A 16,155-nucleotide genomic window follows, 5' to 3' on the forward strand; every position below is an offset into this window, starting at 1 on the left:
AACTGTAAGTGATGTTATTGTTAAACAAATGCCAGGAGCAACAACAGTACAATTGGGACCTAGTAGGCCACGTAGAATCACTGAGTTGAAAATTCTGTCGTCAGTTGAAATACTTGCTACTGAGTTCTGAAATGCCTTTGCAAGCCATGCCAGCACCACAACTGTTCATCAGGAGCTGAAGAACATGGGATTTCATGGTCAGGCAGCTGCACACAGGCCTAATATTAGCAAGGTCAGTTAGAGGAGTGCAAAAGCTTGCTGGCATTGGACTCTAGAGCAGTGGAAATGAGTTCTCTGGAGTGATGAATCACACTTCACCACCTAGCAGTCCAACGGATAAGTGAATCTGGCTGATACCAGGAAAATGCTACCTTCCCCTCAAACATATTGTGCCAACTGTGTAGTTTGGTGGAAGAGGCATAAGGGCCTGGGGCTGTTCTTCATGGTTTGGGCTATTCCCCCCCCCCCTAGTTCTAGTGATGGGAAATCTTAATGCTATGGTCTATAATGACATTCATGGCAGCAGTTTTGTGAAGGCCCTTTCCTGCATCACTGCGACAATGCCCCTCTCTACAATGTGAAGGCTGTGCAGAAATAGTTCGATGAGATGGGTAATGAAGAACCTGACTGGCCTGCAGCCCTGTTCTCCACTCCATCAAACACCTGAAAAATGAATTGGAACACTAATTGCAAAGCCAAATTGCCTGAGATCTGTGACTGACCTCACTAATGCTTTTCTGAAAAAATGGAAAGGAATAACTCCAGCAATCTACCAAAATCTAGTAGAAAGCCTTCCTAGAAGGCTGTTATAGCAGAAAAGAGCAAGCCAACTCCACATATTAGAGTGAGAGTTGGAATGAGTAGGTGTCCAGATATTTTTGATCAGATAGTGTATATTTATAAGTAACACCCACACAGAGTACTGATGCACTTTTGCAACCTTTCATGTGTGGTACTGATACAAAACAACAGCAAATAAACTTACTGCTGAGGGTTTAATTCCAGGCTGGTCTTCACAACTTTTGCTCTGATGTAATTGCTGAAGGATGTCATCTTTCATCTGCATATCAAAGTGAATATTGAACATTTAACTCTTTCATGCTGCTTCTAACTGATTTAAATTTAAAATAAGTTCAATAAGATTTAAAACAGAATGAAGACAGCTGAAACAATCTATATATGATTCACCAAATATTATTATACCAACAATGAAAGCCAGACATAAGAAGTAATGCCTATATCGTAAGAGTATTATGAGTGTTTCTTCAAACAGTCAACATAATAATGTTGAATATAGGATGATATCGGTATCAAAAGTGCTATTTCATTATAAAAATAGCTTTTGGTTGTTTTCTGCAATCACATGAATATGATTCATACAAGGGAATTGAAAATACTTAAACATTTGCACAGTGACCAATCATACAGAAGGGAGAAAACGTATCATTATAAAAAGAATTATAAAAATGGAAGAAAACTCATATAAAAAAAATTAATGTAGAATTTTTGCTTAAGTATCATAGCCATAATCAGTACAAGATCACAGAATGGCAATTAAAACGATAACAGACAATTTGAAGAAATGTCACCCTGTGACTAATGTAAGATGATGAAAAAAAAAAAAAAGATTAGCAGATTTAAAAAGATTTACCTATCTCTCACAAAGGGGATAGACATAGACCATTGGATCTGTTTTAGTTTTATGACAATGAAGTAAGGATTCACATGTTTCTTTATAAAGATGTTCTATGAGGAAAAATCTTTTTTGAAGGACTCGTCATGTTCCAATGAACTCTATGTTTAGTGGCAATAGAATGCTCCACAAGTCCAGAATGTTCAAGGCTGATGGTATAAGACTTGTGTTCTTCTAGATGAATAAAAGCAGATCTTCCTGTTTGTCCAAAATAAGATAACCTACAAGAGCAAGGAATCTGATAGATACCTAGATAACTGAGAAATGGAAGCATGTCCTTAGGAGAAATGAGAAAGGTGGTGATTTTTCTGATGGAGCAATAGGCAACAAAAATATTCAGTGGCTTTAAAACTTTCACTATGCATTCATGGGGATCTTAAGGGTCAAAGCTGTATAACTGAGAGGACACCTCCACATAGCCTTTAAAGGAATGCGGAGAACCGACCATGGCTTCAGACCTAATGTCCAATCCTGGTGCACCCTGTTGGGTATCTACCTGGATACTGAACGAATGAGGATGGGCTGGCAATTTGGGATTTAGCTGACCAAATTGTATTCTTATTCGTTAAACCAAAATAAAAAATTATGGTACAACATGACAAAATTTCATGCCGGCTGGGGCGTCGCCTGGTTAAACAAGGCCCCGTTGTTTTCGCCAGGGAACCAGGGCGAACAACAAAAAGTCAGCTACTGGAACAAATCTGAAAACACACCTCAACTCAACATCACCAGAGTTAAAGATTGGTACTATCAACATAATAAGCCTGAATGGCAAAGAAATGGAGCTCGCTGAGGAATTAGATAAGTATCAGATCGACATAACAGGGATGACTGAAACAAAAAAGACAAAAACTGGTGAGATCTTTCTGAGCAATAAATACAAAATGTTATATTCCGGCAATGACAGTCAAGGAAAAGAAGGAGTAGCCATAGCATTCAACACAAAATACGAGGCTAATCTTCTTGAATGGCAGTCAGTCTCAAGTAGAGTAATGTGGGCAAATATGAGAATGGGGAACTGGACAATGAGACTTATTTGTGCCTATGGTCCCACAGAAGGTTCTACTAAGGTAGAAGTGGAGGAATTTTTTGAGGCTTTAGAAAAAGCAACTGACACAACGAAAAAGAAAAAGTTGGTCCTTGTTGAGGATCTAAATAGCAGAGTAGGAAATGATTGTCAGACATACAAAAATATTTTGGGAAAATTTTGAGAAAAGAGCAAAGATAATAATAATGGCAAATACCTGTTGGATTTCTGCTCAGGACATGGACTGGTTATTACTAACACCATGTTCCAACATAAAAATGTGCACAAATTCACATGGAGAGAAGAGGCTAGGAATAAGAAAAGTCTCATTGACTATGTTATTGTTGATAGTGATGTTTTCTCCCTGGTGCAGGACACCAGAGTGTACAGAGGATTTGAAATTGGAAGTGATCACTATTTAGTCTTGAGCAGGATAAAATTGAATTTCATATTGAAAAGAATAACATGTAAGAAAGTTTTAAAGCGAATAAAAGTTGATCAGCTCTCAGATGTGAACTGTAGACTAACATACAAAGATTATTGAAGAAAAAATGAAAGAGTTTGAGAACAGGAATCAAACCTTGGAGATTCAGTGGCAAGCCTTGAAGAAAGCTCTGATTGATTCAGCTAGAGAGGCATGTGGTGAAGTTGTCTGCAAGGATATAAAAATTAAAACTCCACGGTGGATACAGGAAGTTAAAGAGGTAGTGAAGGAAAAGAAGAAAGCATATCAAAAGTTCCTGGCAAATAAGTCAGCTTGTGCTCTTAGAGAATACAGAGACAAATGCAAGAATACTAAATACTGTGCAAAACTAGCTAAACAAAAGTCATGGGAGGACTTTGGCAAGAATATAGATAATAAATATCAAGAAGGTGGCAAAATATTCTGGAGGTTGTTGAAGAAGCTTAGGAATGGAGGAAAGAGTGCTGTAAAAGGAGTTAGAGATGATAAAGGTGACATGAAAATGGGAGAAAAAGATATCCTTGAAGTATGGAGTAATTACTTTGAAAAACTGCTAAATGAAACAAGCAGTGATGACAGCACATGGTAAATAACACTGACCAGGCATGCAGTGAGGAATACATATCCATACTTGAAACAGAAAAAGCCATCGAAGGCTTGAAATGTGGAAAGGCAGCAGGAGTAGATGATATTCGACCAGAAATGCTGAAGTATGGTGATATAAGAGTCTTGCAGTGGGTGCACTGCATAGTTCAGAAAGCCTGGACAGAGGGACGAATTCCCGATGATTGGAGTAGAGCTCTCATAGTACCCATATATAAAAAGGGAAATAAAACTGAATGTGAGAATTAATGAGGTATTTCCCTACTGAGTGTTCCTGGCAAGATCTATACAAGTATACTTGAGAAACGGTTGAGAAGAATTGTGGAAGAAACGCTTGGTGAAGAACAAGCTGGATTCAGGTCAAATAGAGGCTGTCAGGATCAGATCTTCACTTTACGACAAATAGTCGAGAAAGCATGGGAATATAACAAAGATCTATATTTAAGTTTTGTCAATTTGGAAAAGGCATGTGACAAGGTGCCAAGAGAGAAGCTATTCAATACATACAGTTTTTTTTTTTTTTCTTGTGGAAAGGCTTAGACATTGGTTATGCATTTTTTACTAAGTAATTTAAGGAAATTACAACGTCAAGTAGGATATACATTAAAATAAATTTTAATATACTTCAATATTTCGGCGACGTCACATTGCCATTTTCAAGAAACATTAAGAACAAGACACGTGCACGCAGGCACAACAAACAGTAAATGAGGAAGAAGCAGGAAGCTATTATTTCTCCTAAAGTCCTGATGGTTCCCCCTAGCGGGCAATGTTGGTATTCTTGGGCGATTGGGCTGAAGGTCTTCTGATGTAGGTTTCTCAAATTTGAGGCAGTCTCATGCAGTCAAATTTGTTGAGGTTTGGATTGTTTCTTAGGGCTGAAGCTGATTCCATGAAAAGCCTTTCATATTTGTATTTACTAAGGTGTACTATCGTGGCTTACTTCCACTGTATTCTATGGCAGGTATCCAAAGCATGGTCAGCAAGACAAGAGTGGCTGTATTGTTGCTATTTTGTTTGGCAAGGAAAATTCTACAAACATATAGAGGGGACAGCCATGGGTTCTCCACTCTCCCCACCCTTGGCCAACTTTTACATGGAGACTTTTGAAGAGAAAGCCTTAAACTCTGCCCCACAAAAACCAACCATTTGGCTTCGAAATGTTGATGTGTTTGCTATTTGGCCACATGGCTCCGATGCACTCCTCTCCTTCCTAACACATATAAACAACCAACACCCCAGAATCAAATTCATCCTAGAAGAGGAAAAAAACAACTGCCTTCCTTTCTTAGACACACTAGTCACCCGCCAGCCTGATGGAAACCTTGGTTTTCTCAGTCTATAGAAAACCCACCCATACAGGCAGATACATTCACCAACAATCCCACCACTCTTCCTCGCAACAATATGGAGTCATTAAGACACCACACAACAGGGCTAAACTTATCTGTTCAAATGACACTGCCCTAACCACAGAACTAAACCACATTCTCAACACTTTCTCAGCCAATGGCTATCCCTCCCCCCAAAAAAATATTGAAACCAGTAACCCCCCCCCCCTCCACAACAAGGATTACTCTAAATCCATCACCATACCCTATATCCGAGGCACCTTGGAAAAAATTACAAAAATCCTAAAAAAAACATGACAACTTCTTGTTACAGACCATATAAAAAATTTGCATCCCTTATCCGCTCTACTAAAGGCAGTGTAGACCTACCTGGTGTATACCAGGTCCCTTGCAGCTGTAAGCTGTCCTACTTTGGCCAAACAGGCAGGACAGCCAATATCAGAATTTCATTGTCAGCCACTCTAGTCTTGCTGACCATGCATTGGATACCTGCCATAGAATACGGTGGAAGAAAGCCACAATAGTACACCGTAGTAAATACAAATGTGAAAGGCTTTTCATGGAATCAGCTTCAGCATTAAGAAACAATCCAAACCTCAACAAATTTGGCTGCATGAGACTGCCTAAAATTTGGGAAACCTACATCAGAAACCTTCAGCCCATTCGCCCAAGAATACCAACATTGCCCGCTAGGGGGGCACCATCAGAAATTTAGGAGAAATAATAGCTTCCTGCTTCTTCCTCATTTACTGTTTGTTGTGCCTGCGTGCACGTGTCTTGTTCTTAAGTTTCTTGAAAATGGCAACGTGACGTTGCCGAAATATTGAAGTATATTAAAATTTATTTTAATGTATATCCCAGTTGAGTTGTAATTTCCTTAAATTACTTAGTAAAAAAAAAAAAGCTACAGTTATATGGTGTCAATGGTGCATTATATCAAACAATACTTAGTCTTTATTTGAGTTTTAAGTCGACAGTTAGAATTGAAGGAAGTACAGGAAGATGGTTTAATGTTAAATCTGGTGTGAGACAAATATGTACATTATCCCCTCTGTTATTCATTATCTATATGGATGACATTATGAAGGAAAGTTGTATTAAACATGATATCAAAATTGGAGATGTTAATGTCAATCTGCTACAAGTCGGCAAGATTCTCTGAATAAATTGAATAACTGTTGTAATAGATACGGTATGAAGGTCTGCAATAAAAAGACAAAGACAATAGGCAGAATCATTGAAAATGTTAACTGTGTTGTGAATGGAGAAACCTGTGGAACAAGTAAAACATTTCAGCTACTTAGGCACAATTTTTAGTGAAAATGTTAAATTAAATACAGAAATAGACAACAGAATCAGCAAAGCTGGTATGGTGGGAAGCCAACTGAATAAATTCATATGGAATAAGAGAGAAATTAGTCCGAACACTAAATTAGCTCTCGTGGAAAGGCTTAGACGTTGGTTATGCATTTTCACTATATTATTTCAGGAAATTACAACGTACTAGGATATACATTAAGATAAATTTTAATATATTTCTATATTTCGGCAACGAAAAAATTGGCATCCCTTATCCGCTCAACAAAAGACCAACCTCCCCCCCCCCCCCCCACCTAGACCTACCTGGTGTGTACCAGGTCCCTTGCAGCTGTAAGCTGTCCTACTTCGGCCAAACAGGCAGGACAGCAAATATCAGAATTTCAGAACACAAGGACTACATCCGGTTTCACCAATACAGCCACTCTGGTCTTGCTGGCCATGCTCTGGATACCTGCCATAGAATACGGTAGAAAAAAGCCAGGATAATACACCATAGTAAATACAGATATGAAAGGCTTTTCATAGAATCAGCTTCAGTCCTAAGAAACGAACCAAACCTCAACAAATTTGGCTGCATGAAACTCCCTCAAATTTGGGAAACCTACATCAGAAGACCTTCAGCCCAATTGCCCAAGAATACCAACATCGCCCGCTAGAGGGCACCATCAGGACTTTAGGAGAAATAATAGCTTCATTCTTCTTACTCATTTATTGTTTTTGATGTGCCTGCGTGCACGTATCTTGTACCTAAGTTCTTGAAAATGGCAGCGTGACGTTGCCGAAATATAGAAATATATTAAAATTTATCTTAATGTATATCCTAGTACATTGTAATTTCCTGAAATAATATAGTGAAAACTAAATTAGCTGTATACAAGACAGTGTTCAAACCAGTTTTAACTTATGGATCTGAGAGCTGGGTCAGAAGTAAAACACTTGACCAAAGACTAGAGACTGCAGATATGAGAGTCCTGGGAAAGATTATAGGCGTGAACAGATGGCATCAATGGCAATATCATATTAAAAATGAGGATATTAGGAAAGAACTTGACATTGTCAGCATCCAGGAATGTGTTAGCAGAGCTAATCTCAGGTGGTATGGTCACTTGAACAGAATGGGTGAAGAAAGATTAGCAAAACAAGTGTTCTTGGCCAGGTTGGCAGCAAAATGACCCAGAGGAAGACCAAGATATAGGTGAATTGATACGGTACAAAGTGCCTTAGACGATAGAAATATAAGATCTGATAATGTTGGAGTCTTGACAAGTAACAGACTGATTTGGAAAAAAATTGTAGATAGGAAGTTAGTAATGATGTAATTTTTTTCATGTAGTACTATCATATCCTGTACACCCCTTGAGGGTACATGGCAGGAATTTGATGATGACTATGCATTCACTAATGCCACACACATAAGAGATAGGAATGTGAGTTTCTTTTGTATTTAAAGGGATAGAGACAAACAGGAAGATCTGCTTTTATTCATCTAGAATGCAAGTCTTATATTAAATACCACGAGCCTGAACAGTCTGGACTTGTAGAGCATGCTATTAACACCAAATACAGAATTCATTGAAACAAGACAAGAAAGAGTCCTTCATAGAAGATGTTTCCTCATAGAATGTCTTTATAAAGAAACGTGAGAACCCTTACTTCATTGTCCTAACTTAAACAGATCCGATGGTCTATGTTTATCCCCTTTGTGGGAGATAGGAAAGATTAGCATATTTTAAAAGTACTAACTTTATTTTGTCTACGTATGTATATATATATATATATATATATATATATATACATTTTTTTTAATAAGTTAGGAAATTATTGACCTTTTTAAAGTTATTTTACATTAGCTACTCAGGTGGTGTTTTTTAGAATTGTCTGTTATTGTTTAATTGCCATTCCATGATCTTGCACTGACAATACCTATGATAGGCAAAAAATCTACAAATTTTTTATGCGAGTTTTCCTCCATTTTTATAATTCTTTTCATTATGCCTCATTTTATTTCATTATTGAAACAAAGTATCAATTTTACCTACAGCATCACAGTGTTTATACTTCTAGGCTAGATAACACAGCAATTTCTTTAGAAAAAACTGAGTTATAAGGTTCAAATCAGAATTCTGAAATTAAAGTTTAAATGGTATAACATGCTCTACTACTCCAAACTACTTCAATGAATTGGAATTGCAATGAATATGATTACTGTATTTTAGATATACTCTATCTGTACTACTCTGCACGGTTAGCCTAGTGGCTATGCACTTCGCAACCACATGCCTGATGAAGGAGTGTCCTAGGTTCGATTCCTGTCAACGACGTGAGGAGCTTAAGGATCTTCCTCAACCATAGCCAAGTTAGCTGGTCTTGGGAATGGACAGCAGGGTTTTTCCCCCAGTTTATATGGGGTTTTTCATCCCACTTGCAGGCAAACCAGCCCCATGAACACACATGGATACAGTCATGAATATCACCCATAGGGGATGCAGCAGAGGAGTGGCAAACTGGCTGCATTAATGCGCCAGTAACCCATCATTAGGAGGGGACTCAACCCATCCTAGACAGATGAGAAGGATAGGATATCTCTACTATACCAAGAACCTTGTTTACTGAGAAAGGCAGTTATAGTAAGCAACAGGCTATGATTTAATGGTTAAATTCTGTATTGCATCACAGAAATTTTACGCAGTTATAAAAGTTTTTTTTTTTTTAAAAAAAACCTTGTTCCTATTGAGGGGGAAAATGCAATATGGGACTTGGCTACTAAGTATCACAATATAGCATACCAATCAATATCTTAGGAGTGGGGGTTAAAGTATTGGAAAAGTTGCTTAAAGGCAGCATTCAGGAATGGGTGTACAGGAATATAATATGTCTATGAGTCAGCATGGCATTATTAATTGCTTTACTAATTTACTCACTTTCTATAATAAAGTGACAGCTGATTTGGATAAAGGTAGGCTATACCAGGCAGCATGTGGAAGAATACCAGAGTTAAAGAGTGTACTGCAAAGATATTTGTAAATGAGAAAAAGTGTATCAGATATAATGCTTATGGCACTGAAAACTAACTGTGGTCACATTATAGTTCTGGTTTGAGGTCATTTTAGGTGTTGATAATGTAATTTGAAGATCCTATATCTTATAAGATAGAAGATTTTTTTTATTTCATTTTTTTTAGATTTGTTAGTATATTTTTTACATCTGCTAATATATTTTAAGACATATTTATTGTTAAATGAAGATAGTTTTAAAAAATGATGCCAACAACTTGGCAGAGAATAGAGCCAGTGTTGAAAGATAATGCTAATAATAACATGGAACACAAAAGTGAGAATGTTTATATTGATGGCATAAATGAAGAAAAATTAACATATGAAAAATCCAGATTAAAAGGAATTAATTGAAAATCCACCAAGGGTTTAAAGGAAGCAGAAAAATGTTTACAAGAGCTAAGACAGAAAAAGTAAAATAAGGAGAACAATAAGTGTGGAAATTTGCAAGTTATCAATGAATAATAATAATAAGGTAAGCCATTAGAATGTATAAAAAAAAGTAATATGGTAATTAAATTTGCACTTGTATGTAATATAGCACATTGTGCTACCACTACAATGCATGAAAAGATAGAGGTGCATGCAAAGGAGTTCAAGCTCTGTTGCATAACCCAGATAAGAATTTGGCAATAGGGACAGATGGGATATTTCAGTACATGTGCTGACCTCGTTGGCCGAGTGGTCAGTATACCCACTCTCCAACCAAAAGGCCACGGGTTCAAATCATGTGGATGTTTGTGATCGGGTGAGATATGAACTTAATTCACTTAATGTGAGATCATTGCTTGGCTTATTGGAGGCCAGAAGTGGCTTGAAAAAGTTCCATGTTTGGTCTCTAGAACAGGGTTTCCAGACTATGTAAAAAATAAATTTAAAAAAAAATAATAAAAAAAAATATATATGTGTATATACATAATCCTTAGCCTACCTACACTACAAAACTATAGGTTTGCAAATAATCCTTCATGGGTGGAAGCAACATAAAAAAAATCTTAGGAGGAATGCTGAGGATGTGTGTTATGATATGCAAACCTGACAATGATATTGAAAGCTCAATAAAGGTCGAAACTAGTCTGGGTATGCATTAGCATAACAGTATACATATCCTCAAGATGTGTTTTGCATTATGGGAGATACTGGGATAAGAGAGTTGGTAGCTTGCTCCACCTTTGCTACGAGTTGCCTGGTGTTGTACTATTTACCCAGGTAAGATAGTACAACACTATATTCAGTCCTGAAGATATTTTCAAGTGCAAACTTTGTTTGCTCTCCCTGGGATAAAGGATTAAACTAAATTTATCATATCACTGACAATGATATGAATGTCACTGAGCATGGTTATGAATCTGGAGAAATAGTGGAAAGTTACACTTTGAATTCAGACTTTTTTTGAGGGTGTCTATGGATGGAAAAGAGACAGTTGCCCAATGAAGCCAAGCAGACTGCAAGATGCAAGTACATGAAAAAGTGAGGAAGTAACTCGCTATAATAGCAAATGAATTTTTTTTTATAAAATCAACTAACTACTGAGTAAATGGTTGAGTCTGTTGCTTTGGTGAATACATTGTGGCCTAAGATTCTTGGCATTAGTAAAACCAGATCCTCAGAGTTGGATGTAGTAACTGGAATCTAGCATAAAGGGCACAGTATTTTTAGGAATGACAGAACAGATGGGAGAGTATTACTAATGATATCAGATGAATTAGGAACTCTGAAAGCACTAATGGTAATAATGTCTTGTGTAGCAGTGAGTCTGAGATTGTCTTGTGTCAAGTGGAGGCATGGTGAAATACATGGTGGAGTGTTGGTACTGACCTGGCAGCTCAGTTGTTGGTGATGAACAAACACATTGTCAAATTGCCCTGATGATGAGTAATTATAAAATGAGCAACTTAATTATTCAATATTGATTTCAAACTAGGTAGTAGAGAAAACTCATGATAAGAATGAAGGAGATGTTGCAAGACAGCTTCCTCAAGCAGCATGTAAAAGAAGCAACTCAAGGACAAAGAGTGCTAGATTTGATCACCGCATCAAAAGGTACCTCAGTTAAGGACTGTTTTGCCACCAGTTGGTAACAGTGATCATGTTGTACTTACCTGGAGACAGGCCAACTATATGGATATTCCAATCAGGACATGTTACATGCTGAACTACAAAACTGGAAATTCTGGCAAACTCAGGAGAATACAATCTTTGGTTCCACTGTATCAGTTACTGAATGAGAAGGATATCATCAGTGCATGGGGAGCATTCAAAAACATGCTTAAATAATGGTTCCACAAAAGATGAATGAATGAAATGATGGTTCCATAGTTACTGAATAAGGATATCATCAATGCATGGGGAGCATTCAAAAAGATGCTTAAATAATGGTTCCACAAAAGATGAATGAATGAATGAAATGATGGTTTCATAGTATCAGTTACTGAATGAGAAGGATATCAGCAGTATATGGGAAGCATTCAAAAAGATGCTTCAATAATACAGTCTGAATTATTTTGAAAATTCAGATGCTGTATACCCCAGATTTTGAAAAACAAATGGGATGGGAGTACAAGAATTGTATGAAAAATTGGCTGCATGGTCTGTGTACCCATTCTCTAACCAAGAGGCTATAGGTTTGAATCCCGCTGTGGGCATGAATGTTTGCGATTGTCTTTATGTGGGAAATGAATTTCATTGCCTTGTGTGAGACCACTATCCCCCATGTTCCATGAGGTTCCATGTTTGGTCTCTAGAAGTCTAGCGTTTCCAGGCTATGTAAAAAATAAATTTTAAAATATATATAAAATTAATAAAAATAGAAAAAACAAAAACAACAACATATCCTTAGCCCACCCATGGTACAAAATATACTATAGGTCTGCAAAAACTCAACATCAATTTAACATTAGTAAAAGTTGGAGTATGAAAAGGAATTGGCAACAAACGCTAAAGGCAACCCATAACAATTTTACTGCTATGTTGCAAGTAAAAGAAATGCAGAAGAATAACTTTGAGTCAGAAGCAGATGTGATTGTTCAAATAATGAGTGTTCACTTCACCAAGATCTATCAATCTGGTGTATGTAATATAGTGAAGAGTGCTACCACCACATTGGATGAAGTGCATGAGAAGAAGGTTCAATAGCTGTTGCATAACCTGGATACGAATTTGGCAATAGGGAAGTCGACTGCTGTTTTATACAGAATAATTGCTTGTGTATTTATTACTATTTATGTTGTACCCATAAATATGTCTACTACAGATAACAAATTTTGGAATCATAAACATCAATAATTTATTCCTTATGCTATTTTCATTCGATTAAGTGAGTATCTTGAGTATCTTGAATTCAATGCATGAATTACTCACATTACCATGACCAATTGAGATTTCTATTCTGGTTGGATTTAACTTTTCTGTAATCATTAGAAATACTCTCTTATCCTTCTTACCTCATTAATGTTAATAATTGTTGGTCCCTTTCATTTGCTAATTCTAAGAATTCCAAACCTTTATTATTGTTGCTAGTGGTATTAGAAAACAAGATTATTCTATCAAAGTGGATTATAATTATGCAAACTATGAAAGTTACATTATAATTCTAGTACTAAAAGAAATGGTTAAAAAAAAAAAAAAACATGAAGAAATGCAAAATAAGACATTAATGTTTTCATATTCAGCCCATACCTTTGCTATTACTTGTTCAAAATGAGAGATCATCAATTCCTGATCCACTCTGAGTTCTTCCTTAAGTGCTGTCACCTCAATATCATTTATGTGATGTGGATTATCTGAAATATATTAATTATAATTACTTAAGCAGATCTATTTTGAAGAAATATATGCTTTAATGCAATCAAATACAAAAAATACAAATGCAACAAAGAGAAGTTTAATGGTATATTATTATTATTATTGTTTGGGCTTCCATGGAGTCAAAAGACTCATCGTAGGAGGTCCTTCCTAAGAACATAAAGTCTGTCAAGATTCATCGAGGGGAAGTGCCCCCTTAAGAAACACAAAGTCTATCATACCACTCCTTAAACTCATTGACTGTTCTCGTTCTCACCACTCCATCAGGCAATGCATTCCATGGTTCAACCACCCCCCACAAAGAAACCACTCCTCACCCTCTTGATCATAGTTTCCTTTCGTAACTTCCAGGGATGGCCTCTTCATCACTTCTTCCTGCTGTTCAACCAAACGAAAGAACTCCCCAATGTCAATCCTGTAACCACCTCTCAACAGTTTAAAAACCTCAATCATATCACCTCTCCTTCTTCTATCCACCAAACTCTGCAGCCATATTCCCTCAGCCGATCCTCATAACTATCCTTGTACAGTCTTGAAACCATCTTTGTCATCCATCTTTGTATCCTTTCCACAGTTGATTTATCCCCTTCAAATCCTGGGGACCAAATCTGAGAACAATAGTCTAAGTGTGGTCTGATCAGAGACTTATACAACGGAATGATAACCCTTTTATCTCTGCAGGTCAGTGTCCTTCTCATAATTGCAGAAATCCACTGTGTTACCTTCACCACCTTTGCAATATGCCCCCTAAATTTCAGGTTTCTATCAATCATCAACCCCAGATCTCTTGTCTTCACTACTTCCTCCAGTATAACACCTCCCATAGAGAATGCAGCATCCCATCGATGTTTCCCAAACCTCAAGACCTTACATTTTGCTGTATTAAACTGACACCCCCATTCATTTGCCCATCTATCTAGCTTATTTAAATCCTCTTGCAGGGCTACCACATCTGCACTATTACTAATAATTATTCCCTGCTTTGCATCATCTGCAAACAACTGAATATCCCCTTGCAATCCACTGGCAATGTCATTGATATAAAGGTTAAACAATATAGGTCCTAGTACTGAGCCCTGTGGGACCCCACTTGTAACCCTCTGCCTCCTTGAAACTGCTCCACCAGTATGGTGGAGCAGCCATCAGGATTGGCTGTCTGATAGGTATCATACAGCCAATCCTGAATCCAGTTGACCAATCTGACATACAGACCCATCTACTGCAACTTAAATATCAGCTTATCATGTGGCACTCTGTCAAATGCCTTTGCTAAGTTTAAGAAAATTGCAGTATATGCCTTTCCCTCATCTAATGTTCTTGTAACTTTATTATAAAAGGCTAGCATATTGCTAAAACAAGAGTGCCCTTTCACAAATCCATGTTGACTCTCGCAGATAACATTACCCCTCATTTGCCCAATGCTGTATACAGTTCCTCACTACTTTCTCCAAGATCTTAACTACTAATGACACACAGACTGGCCTATAATTGACACTTCCAGTCTGTTACCACCCTTCTGCAATGGCATTATTCCTTCCATTCCCTGGGCACCTTTCCCGCAGCCAGACTTTCATTGAAAAGCCAGGTTAAAGGCACTGTCAGTTCCCTAGCACATTCTCTCAAAACTCGTGGTGAAATACCATCCAGTCCCAAAGCTTTACTGACATCCAGAGTACTCAGTATCTGAAACACACTCTCCTCCTGTACCTCTAAACTTCGAACCAGCCCTATCCCTCTAGCATTAAAACTGACTCCTCTAGGATGAAATACTCCAATAAAGTGTTCATTGAACAATTCCACTATGTTCTCTGCATCAGTCACTCTATTCCCATTTTTATCCCACAATATCATTCTTCCACAATCATTTCTCCTCCTACTGGCCACATAGCTAAAAAATTCCCTAGGATTTTCTTTGGATCTTAGGGCCAATCTCCTCTCATATTCCAGTTTCACTTTCCTTACCACACTAGTCACTCTTCTGGCCTGTGTCTTATATTCTTCATGCATCTTCTCTTCACCTGTCTCCTTATATCTCTTCCATAGCCTCTTTTTCGCATGCAATTTCTGTTTAATATTGTTTGTCATCCACTTTACTCCAAATTGTGTCCTCTTCTTCACTTGTGGTATACAACTTACCATTGCTGCTAACAAATATTCTTTCACAATTTCCCATGCACTAATGATATCCCGGCTTTCCAATTCCTCTCTCCATGAAAAACTTCCCAAAGTTGATGTCTAAGACTATTATAATCACCTGCTTTATAATTCCACATAAGTTCCTGTCTCTTTGATACTCCTGCACGTCTATTCATTTTCCAAGTCAAAACCATATGGTCACTCTCTCAAACTGGTGGGAGAGATGTCATCTCAGTTATTATCTTGAGATGACATCTTGAGAGAAATAGAAATGGAAGGGTATGGAAGGTTTTTTGAGAGGATGGAAAGGACAAGGGAGGAGGAATGTCATTGATGATAGCAGGGGAATTATGTCCAAATAAGATGCAAGAGGAAAATAGTGACAATTGTTTTGTGGCAGTATGGTGTAAGGTGGAGTTAACAGGAAGAGATATTTAGATGGATGTTGCTATAGGCTAGGGAATGGGGAGGGTGGTTTTTATTTTTTTTTATTCATGTGGGGTTCCCCCCCCCGTTCCTCGACCCCCCCCCCTTAGGACTGGTTGAGCCCTAATGAGGGATTAAGTACTATATCCTATGACTGTAGCCTGTGTATTCAAGTGGCTGGTTTGCCTTCTTGTGGGATGAAAAACCCCAGATAAACTGGGGGAAAAACCATGCTGTCCATGCCCAAGACCAGCTAGTTTGGTTATGGCTGAGAAAGA

At 37.5% G+C, this 16,155-nt stretch overlaps 1 protein-coding gene across 1 annotated transcript in view; it reads right to left on the reverse strand.

Annotated features, from left to right (window-relative positions):
* olf186-M (Ki-ras-induced actin-interacting protein-IP3R-interacting domain olf186-M) overlaps window positions 1-16,155 on the reverse strand; it is a 238,910-nt gene that overhangs the window by 28,332 nt on the left and 194,423 nt on the right. The window contains exons 11-12 of the mRNA XM_090402727.1: window positions 13,190-13,293; window positions 986-1,060 (exon numbers count right to left, since the gene is read on the reverse strand). Of these exons, the coding sequence (XP_090258853.1) occupies window positions 986-1,060; window positions 13,190-13,293 (179 nt within the window). The remainder of the gene's footprint in view (window positions 1-985; window positions 1,061-13,189; window positions 13,294-16,155) is intronic.

The sequence above is a fragment of the Typopeltis vanoorti genome, chromosome 2 (assembly GCF_054136105.1).
Source record: "Typopeltis vanoorti isolate ZY-2024b chromosome 2, IOZ_Tvanoo_1.0, whole genome shotgun sequence".
Taxonomy (NCBI): domain Eukaryota; kingdom Metazoa; phylum Arthropoda; class Arachnida; order Uropygi; family Thelyphonidae; genus Typopeltis; species Typopeltis vanoorti.